The sequence below is a fragment of the Coturnix japonica genome, chromosome 25 (genome assembly GCF_001577835.2).
Source record: "Coturnix japonica isolate 7356 chromosome 25, Coturnix japonica 2.1, whole genome shotgun sequence".
Taxonomy (NCBI): domain Eukaryota; kingdom Metazoa; phylum Chordata; class Aves; order Galliformes; family Phasianidae; genus Coturnix; species Coturnix japonica.
In genome coordinates, this window is record NC_029540.1 from 732,293 (window position 1) to 742,768 (window position 10,476).

The 10,476-nt window shown below is 56.0% G+C and overlaps 1 protein-coding gene across 1 annotated transcript in view; it reads right to left on the minus strand.

The window, feature by feature from the left end:
- Positions 1 to 3,480, minus strand: part of LOC116654389 (ETS translocation variant 3-like protein) — a 4,787-nt gene extending 1,307 nt beyond the window's left edge. Inside the window, exons 1-3 of the mRNA XM_032449153.1 lie at positions 3,411 to 3,480; positions 752 to 820; positions 330 to 567 (exon numbers count right to left, since the gene is read on the minus strand). Coding sequence (XP_032305044.1) covers positions 330 to 567; positions 752 to 820; positions 3,411 to 3,480 — 377 coding nt within the window. The remainder of the gene's footprint in view (positions 1 to 329; positions 568 to 751; positions 821 to 3,410) is intronic.
- Positions 3,481 to 10,476: the final 6,996 nt, after the last annotated feature.

Consider the following 10,476-nt stretch of genomic DNA (forward strand, 5'->3'; position numbering starts at 1 on the left):
GAGGGATGGATGGATGGATGGATGGATGGATGGATGGATGGATGGATGGATGGATGGATGGATGGATGGATGGAGGGATGGATGGATGGATGGATGGATGGATGGATGGATGGATGGATGGATGGATGGATGGACGGACGGACATGCAAAAGCTTTGCATATAGTCCCCCCCATCACAAGCTGAGAACCAAGAGCTCCCAAACCACATCCCCACTGTCCCATTGTCCCCATGCAGGTGGGCTGTGCTGCATGGGGAGGTCAGGGCTAGGTGTTCCTGCATCCCCAAGAGCTCTCCATGTCCCCAAGGGCTCGCTGTGACCCGGCAGCACCTGAGAGCTCGGCTCAGCTTGTCGTAGTTCATCTGGGGTTTGCATTTCCTCCTGCCCCACAGCCGTGCCACCTCGTCGGGGTCCTTGATGACGAACTCCCCATACTCTCCCTGCTGCCAGGCAATGACATGGCGGAACTCCTCCTTCTGCAGCAGCTCCAGGATGAAGTGCCAGAGCTGGATCTGCCTTGAGCCAGGGCTGGATTCAGCCTTGTATGCCCAATCTGGGAAGGCAAGCCCTGTAGGGTGGGCAGCAGTTTAGAGCCTTGGGATTGTGGATATCACCCCCACCCCTAGTTGGGCTATGCCCAGGGATCACAGCCATGTCCCCAGCCCAGTAAACAGCCTGTGGGTCTGTGGGAAGGACCACGGTTCATGCAGGATGGTCCCATTTGCTCCTAGTTTGGCTGTGCTGGTGCTCACCTGGTACCCAGTAGGAGCCGGGCAGGGCAGGCAGCCCCGGGGCCACGCAGCCACACTGCATGCTGCAGCCTGAGGGCAGAAAGCAGAGGGGTCATGGGATAAGAACACAAAATCAGGGATACAACCAGCACCGGAGGGTACATTCAGCACTATGGGATGCTCCCAGCACCGGGGATGAACCCAGTACTGGGAATAGACCCAGCACTGGTGGATGCTCTCAGCACTGAGGATGCTCCCAGCATCGGGTGATGCTCCCAGCATCGAGAATACACCCAGCACCAAGGGATGCTCCCAGCACTGGAGGGCTGTGGAAGCAGGAAGGATGGGGGTGGCACCCTGCACACTGACAAGTGCAAACCCTCACAGTTCATCATTCCTTCCCTCTTTCAGGAGCATCCAGGTGAGAGCAGGAAGCACAGCCCCTCCATTCCCCACGGCCACATCCTGCCCCACTCACCTGCAGCACCGTCAGGGACCCAGTCGTAGGCAGTAGCACATGGATGGGAGCGAGAGAAAGCATCTGAGGGTCTTAGGGAGAACCACCTCCATATATACAGGGAGGGGATGGGTAAGGAGTAAATCTTCTTACCCCCAGCAGGAAGCAAGAAATTGCTGGAAGGGTGCAGGGGGAGCACCCCACACCCATGGGCTGAGGCTCACACTCCCCCTTTGCTCTGTGGGAGGGGGGAATTGGGAGCTCGGAGCAGCCCCGTGCCTGGTGGTGCCCATGGTTTATTCGAGGGTGAATTGAAATGAGGGGGAAATAAGGAGAAAGTGGTGATGGCAGCATTGAGAGGTGATGGTGGCCCTTTTTTGGGGGCTGTGGGTTCCATCTCAGCCCCGGCGCCATCCCAGGAGGGTAAATAGAGCCAGGGTAGCACGGGCTGTTTGGATTCGAGCAGAAATGCAAACAGGCCCCTGAGAACAGCAGATACAAAGGGCAGGAGGCGAAGAACCGCCCCGAGGGCTCACTCTGCACCGAGCGGTTATGAAAATGCCTCTTGCCTGTTCTTCCCTTCTTGTTTGCTCTCCTCATTTGCTTTGCTCTCCCCGTTCCTTTATTCTCCCTCATTAGCGAGCGCCTTGCCGCCTCTTTCATGTCTCTGCAGTCCCCGTGCCAAGGGCTGTGGGTCGGGGCTCCTTGGCTGGGCTGAGCCCTTTGGGATCTCTGGGCCTGGGGGTGTCACCTCAGGTTGCCTCCCCCCTTTGTGGGGTGAGGGACACCTGGAGCAAGAAGGGAGGGAAGGTGATGGGCTCTCAATTGGAGTTGGGGTCCCACTGTGCACTGAGATGTCCCTGGGATGGGGACACAGTGCATGGTGCCAACCTCATAGGACAAACTCATGTCTGTCCGAGCTGAGGTCTGTCCAGGTTGGGGTCTATCCATGCTGGGGTTTGGCTGGATTCCTGCCCCTTTATCTCTCCCAAATCCCGCTCCAATCCCCTTATCTTACTCAGCCCTCCCGGGCATCGCGTGGAGCAGGCAGAGGTGAAGGGGCTGTTTGTTTAAAAGCATTAATGCTATTAAAACAAGCGGCTTAGGGGCCATCGGAAAAGCATAGAGCTGAGGGTCCAAGTGGGGAAGGCGGGGGGCCCATTCCAGGTGTGGGGCAAGGAGAGGGGCTGCCCACCCCACACCCACAATGGGGGTAAAACATCACCACCGCCCCATGGGGATACACCTCAATTTCCCAGTGCCAGAGTTCCAGCACTGCTGAGTCGGACCCCAGCCCCAAAACCAGGCTCTGGTGCTCACTATGCTGTTCCTTCTTCCCCCTCCCTTCTCCCCTCACCCTCTTTCCATTCCCTCCGTCTCCAGGGGCTGTGGGATTTAAAAGGTTTTGTACCGTGGTCAAACAGAAACCCTAACCGGGGAGGGACATCGGGGACGGGGTGAAGGTCACAGAGGAGAGGCAAAGTCCTGGCGAGGGGACGGGGACAGGAGCTCAGCACAGCCCCAGCGGCCGGAGCAATGCCTTCCCCATCCCTGCTCTGTCCCCGCTGCAGGAGGTGATGAGGGAATTCAATGCTGAGTCGTTAATGAACCCATCCCACAAAGCAGAGCTGGGACGGGAGCGATGCTGAGGCAATGCTCAGGGTGGGATACGGGCACGGGATGGGGGACAGCGGGACAGAAGTGATCTAGGAGCATCCCCACTGCTCGAGAACTGCTGTGACAGCACCCTGCCACAATGCGGGATGGGGACATGGGCCGGGATGCAGGATGAGATATCGCTGCTCCATCCCCTGAGCCTGTTCTTAATCCCCAAAGCTCTTTGAGGTTTTCCCTCGCTGCTTAAATCCACCTCGGTGCAGGCAGGGAGCCGGGTGGATGCGAGCATTGCGGGATGCTCAGCCAGGATGAAGCCATCCCCTAAATCTCCCCCTTTTTCCCCCTTATCCCCTTTTTCTCTCTCTCAGTTGAGACATGCAGCCCACCTGGAAGTTCCCTGCGGGGCGAGACCTCGCTCTGCATCCATCAATGACCAACCGAGGCCGAAAGCACAGAGCAACCTCGGCAACACGAGGCCACCACCATCTCAATGACCCCAAACACCCACCATCAACCCAGGGACATCCCAGCACAGGGGACAGCAATGGGATAGGTATGGGACATTGGGGATGGGACCCCCCCACCCCTACCCCGATGCTTTCCTACCTCCCGGCTGCCGCTCTGCATCCGTCTCCCCCGGGCGCTCCCCGTTACTGTCGCCCCCGACCCGATGCATTTCGTCGCGTGTCGGCGTTGGGGGTTACTTAAAATGAAAACCCAGTCCTCGGCGCTCCCGGGAGGGCGGCCGTGGCTGCGAGACAATCAAGTTAACCCCTCACCGGCCACAGGCTGCCGACCGCTGCTGCTGCCCGATCGTGGCTCCCCCCCCCCCCCCCCCCCGCCCCTCCGCCACCGCTGCGCTCTTGCCCATCCTCCTCCTCCTCTTCCTCCTCCTCCTTGCGGGCAGTGGGGCTGCCCAAGGCTCCCTGCACCCATCCCAGGGGTCGTACCCAGCCAGGCCTAGGGCAGGAAGACAGTAGATGAATAGGCGGATAGTGTGGATGGGATGGAGATCTCTATCTCTAGAAACCCCCTCAAAGCCACACAACCCAGTGTGGAGCACAGAGGCACCAAAGATGCCATCACCTTCTATGGCGAGAAGCTCTGAGCTCAATCCAGCCCCATTCCCCACTCCAAGCCCTCTGAACTGAGACAACGAGGTGCAGGAAATTCTATTGTCCCACAGTGAGTCCTCATGGGACACTCTATGGCCCAGCAGCAAAGTGTGGGGACAGCAGGGCTGGACTCTGCCAATCTGTCCCATTAGCACCAGGTACCCACTGAGTCCCCATGGGATGCACTGGGACATGCATGGGGATATGCATGGGGATGGTGGAGCCTGGCACTGCCAGTGGCTCCTTTCCATTGGCAGCAGGTGCTGGATCCCTGTTGGCACACATGGGATTGTGCCCACCCCACACTTCCATTGGTACCAGCTGTATCCCCAGCACCCCAGTGGGCTCAGCTCAGGCACAGGCAGTGGGCAGCCGCCTCCTGATCAAGATGGGAGAAGCAGAGCCAGGGAATTAAATTCTGGGGTTGTTTTCTGGTTAAATCAACCGAGGCTAACGTGATGGAAAGCGGTGTGAGGGGGGGTCCGGCCAGGCAGCGAGACATGGGGCTGGGTGCAGGGCTGGGTGTAGGGCTGGATGCAGGGCTGGATGCAAGGCTTGGTGCAGGGTTCAATGCAGGGCTCAGTGCAGGGCTGGTGCATGGCTCAGTGCAGAGCTGGGTGCAGGGTTCAATGCAGTTCTGGGTGCAGGACTCAGTGCAAGGCTCAGTGCAGGGCTGGGTACAAGGCTCAGTGAAGGGCTAGATGCAAGGCTTGGTGCAGGGCTCAATGCAGGGCTGGGTGCAGGATTCAATGCAAGTCTCGGTGCAGGGCTGGGTGCAGGGCTGGGTGCAAGGCTTGGTGCAGGGCTCAATGCAGGGCTGGGTGCAGGATTCAGTGCAGGGCTCAGTGCAGAGCTGGATGCAAGGCTTGGTGCAGGGTTCAATGCAGAGCTGGGTGCAGGACTCAGTGCAAGGCTCAGTGCAGGGCTGGGTGCAGGGCTGGATGCAGGGCTAGGTACAGGGCTCAGTGCAGGGCTGGATGCAAGTCTTGGTGCAGGGTTCAATGCAGGGCTGGGTGCAGCTGGATGCAGGGCTAGGTACAGGGCTCAGTGCAGGGCTGGATGCAAGTCTTGGTGCAGGGTTCAATGCAGGGCTGGGTGCAGGGCTGGATGCAGGGCTGGGTGCATGGCTCAGTGCAGGGCTGGATGCAGGGCTGGATGCAGGGCTTAGTGCAGAGCTGGATGCAAGGCTTGGTGCAGGGTTCAATGCAGGGCTGGGTGCAGGACTCAGTGCAAGGCTCAGTGCAGGGCTCTGTGCAGGGCTGGATGCAGAGCTCAGCACAGGGCTGGATGCAGGGCTTAGTTCAGGGCTCTATGCAGGGCTGGATGCAGGACTCGGTGCAGGGCTGGATGCAGGACTCAGAACAGGGCTCAGTGCAGTGCTATGCACAGGGCTCAGCACAGCAGCACCCCAAAGCTCCGTGCCGCCCGCTCGATCCCTGCCGGAGCCAGACGGACGCGCCCGGGCAGCACATTGGCGGCGGTCGGGTGGAGCCCTCTCGTTTCTTGCCGATCCAGGAGCTCTCTATGAGTGCCCACCCATTGCGACACCCTGAATACGAAGGCAATGTGCCAGTACCCCGGGCGCTGTGTGTTTGCCTACCAAAGAACCGTGCGGGTTCGGGCTCCTTTGCTTTCCCTGCCCTTAATTGGGAGGGATTGCCCGGGCGGCTCACGAGCTGTTCAGACATGAAGGGCTCCGGGGAACACAGCGATGTGTGATGGGGAGTGAGGTGCCAGGAGCAGCGTTTCGCCCAGGGCCACGGTCCCAATCCAACCCCAATGGCCCCCGATGGGCACCCCATGTCTCCGTCCCTATGGGATGCAGCCCCTGGGGTCAGAGTGGCACTTTTTATGGGTGAAACTCAGCCTTCCAGGAGAGCTCGTGTTAAAATAACAACAAAGAAGAGGTGGGGTGGGAGAGAAGAGAATTAGAGCCTATGGGCAGCCTCAGTGCATGGAGTGAGTGATGGGTGACTGTGAATTGGGGCTGCCCAGGGTTTGGGGTGGCAGAAAGAAGGGAATGGCCATAAGCACGGAAAGCAAAAAGAAGGGAGAAGTGGGATGTGGGCAGGGAACCACTGGGCAAAGGGGAGTGGGAGCGAGGTGAGAGGAGCAGAAGGATGGAGATGGGAGGAGAGATTGCAGCTACAAGAAGAGGACATGGAACCCAGAGGTTGGAAAGAGAGAGAGGGATAGGAGAAATGGCAGAGAAGGAGTGAGAGAAGAGGGAGGAAAGGAGAAGGGGAGGAAGGGGGCGGCTGCGGGGCCGGGGCCGGGAGCAGCACGCGGCAGCACGAAGCAGCGCACGCTCGGCTCCGGTCACCGAAGCCTCTTCACGTCCCATTAGCGGCAATGGAAGGTGACAGCTGCGGATCGATAACAATCGCAGCAACAGACTCCGTGTAATAAACCCATCTCGCTCACATCGCCGCACCCCGGCCCCATCCGGCGCTGCGTTGGGTCCCGGGCTCAGCCCTCCTGCAGTGCTTGGGGGGGGGGGGGAAGAGGAGTGTGGGGAGGGGGGTGGGCTGCATTGCACGGGGCTGTTTTCATGGCCCGGTGTAGAAGAGGGATGGAAGGAGGCAGCGAGAGGATGGTGAAGATTTAGGGTTGCATGTGCCATGGGAGCATCCTGAAACCACCTATGATGGCTTTGAGGAGGAGAGGCCATAAAGACCCCCATGGGTGGGATGAGCCCCATTCTCCCCCTTCCCTTCCCTGTATGCAGTGGGCTCTGTGCAAATAGCTGAGCAAGAGCTGGAAAGCAAACAGGAGAGGCACAGCCACCCTTTGTAGGGAATCCCCACCTGCATACGAGCATCTCTTGCACAGGGCATCCTTTAGCACAGCCCTAAAGGGTGGAAGGCTTTGGGGGTCTGAGATGTTCCCTCTCATGGTATCAGGATTCCTGACCCCATAGGAATGCACTGTGCATTGTGAGCACCCCAACTGCTGCAGTGAGGACCAGAAGGTACATGGGGTGCTGGGTGGGGGTTTGGGGCCATTTTCTAACCCCCTTCTCCCCCCTTCCCCACCCCATCCTCCCCCCTTTGGGTCCTCTATGCGGAGCGGAGCGAGAGCAGATAATGCAGCAGCCAAATGAGAACTGAGATAAAGCAATTACCTGATCAATACGGGTGAAATTGAGTAATCTAACAGATCAATAACGCCGTCCCTCCCGCCCCGCGCCCGGGCTGCGCGCGAGCGGCTCCGCACCACCGGGACCCACGGAAGAAGGGGTCAAGGAGATGGGAAGGAACAGAGGGAGAGAGCCCACCAGTTCCATGCTGCAGTGAGTTCCCCTTCGAAGGGTTTGCTTTGGGGGCTGGGATGGGGATACACAAATCCAAGGGTGCCCCCCCCCCCACCTCCTCCCACCCCAAATCCATGCACTCTGTTGGGTTGCAGCTCGTGCAGAGCAAGGCTGGGGGCTTTCCCATCGCCCCTGCAGGCTTTGAACTCCTCTTTTGGCTATGGTGGTGTTGGGGAGGAGAGGGGGGGTGGGAGCACCTGGCTGGAGCTGTAATCAGCTTTGCCATCAGCTCCTCACTCCCAAAGAGCCGCTGGGGCCGTGCTGGAAAATTACCACTTTGATTTTACTGGAAGTTTCTAAACACTGAGCTTCGGTTTTCCAGCTTGGGCCCAAACCTCCCCTATTTTCCCTGGAAAGCAGACAGAGCTGCTTCAGAGGAACCGTCAGCAGAGCTGGGGAGAGGGTTCCTTTAATCACAGCATTGGAAAAGCGTCTGCAGAGCCGCAGTTCTCCCTTTAATCAGGAGTTGGAGAGAGAGAGGCTGCGGGGCTGCAGCATTCCCTTCACTTCTCAGGGCTGCCCTTCAGTGCAGGGGGGAGCAAAGCATCAACCCAACTCACAGCCCAGTTTGGGGGGGTTATCTCCCACCTCCCCCAATGCTGCAGCTCTTAAAAGCAGTGCTGGGTTTGGATGGGAGACGCTGTTCTCCTTCCTCCCCCCACCCCTTCCCAACCTTTATCTGCCAGCTCCGTGCCGGCGTATGGAAACATTTTCTGCTTTGGATCTCACGAAGCAAACAGACGGGGAGAAATATTGGCAGAGGGAAGCTAAGCGAGCTCCCAAACAGGACCGGTCTGTTGCAGAGTGCTGTAACACCCCAAGCATTGGCCCCATTCACTGCAACAGGAGCAAAGAGGGTAAAGGAAACCCCAGCGTTTGGGGGGGGTCCGGGATGCAGCAGCACCCAAATTGGGTGAGAGCAGTAAGGATTGGCTTCACGTGGCACAGGGATTAATCGGTGTTTGATTCAATATGCATTTCTCATCAGGTTAATTGGGCATCGAGGGAAGGGAGGAGGAAGCCACAGGGCTGCCCCATTTGCAGAACAGCAGCGGTGCAGCACAGGGCTGGGTGCCAGCAGCCCCTAATCCGCTCCTTACAACACACAGATCCCTCTGTGTTACTCTGAAAAACCAAACTCAAGGAGCCCCAACCTCCACCTCCCCGTGCAGAGCAGAGCAGCTCTGCACCTCTCAGCCCCTCTTCCATTGAAATATAGCTATTAAAAACCAAAACAACTGAATAACCCCCCCCCCCCCAACACTAATTGGCCCAAAGCCTGGGTAGCAAAGCACAGAGTACAGGGTGTGGAATTGGGCCAGGTTCAGTTAAATGGAGTTAAGAAGAGCTGCTGCCCGGCCAAAACCCATCACCCATCCCATTCGAGCTTGGGGGGATGACACAATGATGGAGACAACATTGATGGTGATGGGGATGAGATGATGGGACTCAGAGCAGGGGACAAGAGGGGGGAGACAAGGATGGGGACAACATTGGTTGCAATGGGGATGAGGGGACTCAGAGCAGGGGACACAATGATGGGGACAACGTTGGTTGTGATGAGGATGAGATGGGACTCAGAGCAGAGGATGGGGAAACAAATGATGAGGACATTGGTTGCAATAGGGATGAGGGGACTTGGAGCAGAAGACAGAGGGGGGACACAACATTGGTTGCAATGGGGTTGAGACAAGGGGACTCAGAACAAGGAACAAAGGGGGGGACACAACATTGGTTGTGATGGGGTTGAGATGAGGGGACTCAGTGCAGAGGACACAACAATGAGGACAACATTGGTTGCAATGGGGATGAGGGGACTCAATGGGGGACAGAGGGGGACACACAACATTGGTTGCAATGGGGATGAGATGAGGGGACTCAGTGCAGAGGACACAACAATGAGGACAACATTGGTTGCAATGGGGATGAGGGGACTCAACAGGGGACAGAGGGGGACACACAACATTGGTTGCAATGGGGATGAGGGGACTCAACATGGGACAGAGGGGGACACACAACATTGGTTGCAATGGGGATGAGACAAGGGGACTCAGAACAGGGGACAGAGGGGGGATGAGATATGGGGACTCAGAGCAGGGGACAGGGGAGGACACAACACTGGATGCAATGAGGGATGAGATGAGGGGACTCAGAGCAGAGGACAGAGCTGCGAGCAGCGACGCTTATTTAAAAGGTTTATTTAACTTTTAATTTGAGGTAAAATACTTTTTTTTTTTTCTCTTTTTCATTTTTTTTTTATCTCTTTTTCTTTCAACTTCCATAACAAAATACAGAGCTATCAGATACCCCTGGAAAACGAAAAAAAACCGAAAAAAACAACAAAAAAAAAACCTCAAAAAAAAAAAATATGTATATTATACATATATTTCTATAACATTACATCATATATATATAATATATATATGCCGACTTTTTGTTTTGTTTGCTTTTTTTCTTTTTTTTTTGAAGACTTTATAGAAAGTGGAACGTCTAAAGGCACTGCACAATGGAGTATTTAAGGACTACTTTACATTGTTATGTACATATACACACACACACACGCCGTCCTGCTCAGGCTGCTTGAGCTCACCACGTCCCCATGTATGTGTATGCATCCTTCCTAATCCCTGCTGAATCGAGTCTAGTAAAGAACATGCCTCAGGAGAAGTGATTCTTCGAGATAAAAAGAAGCTTTCTATGGGTAAATACTTAAAAACACTCTAAAATGGAAATTCTTTGAGGAAAATTAAGATATATATCTATATAGGTATCTATATAGATATATAGAGATAGATATAATAGCAACAATCTGATTACGATTAGTTCAAAACCGAAGGAAAAAAAAACGCGTTGCTTTTTTAAAACCCCACCAGGATCCGTCAAAGAGACGCAAAAAAAAAACCTGTTAATTAAGAACGAACCAACGTAATTATGGAATAAATTAAAGGAGAAAAGAAAAAAACAACAACAACAACACAATAGCAACAAGAAGGGACAACCGGGCCGTTGCGTTAATGCTGCTGGGGGGGGTGTGGGTGGGAGGGAAGGTGGGAGGGGGGGGCTCTGCTTCTGTTGCCACCCCCCCCCCTCCTCCTTATCCTGGTGGTGGGGATGGGGTCGGATCCTCCTGCCCTCCATCCTTGGGTTCTTCCCAGGTCCCGGCTGCTGTTGGTTGTCCGATTCAAGTCTCTTTTAACCTACAGATTCCCTAAGACTAAATAAAGCCAAAAAAAGAAACAAAAAA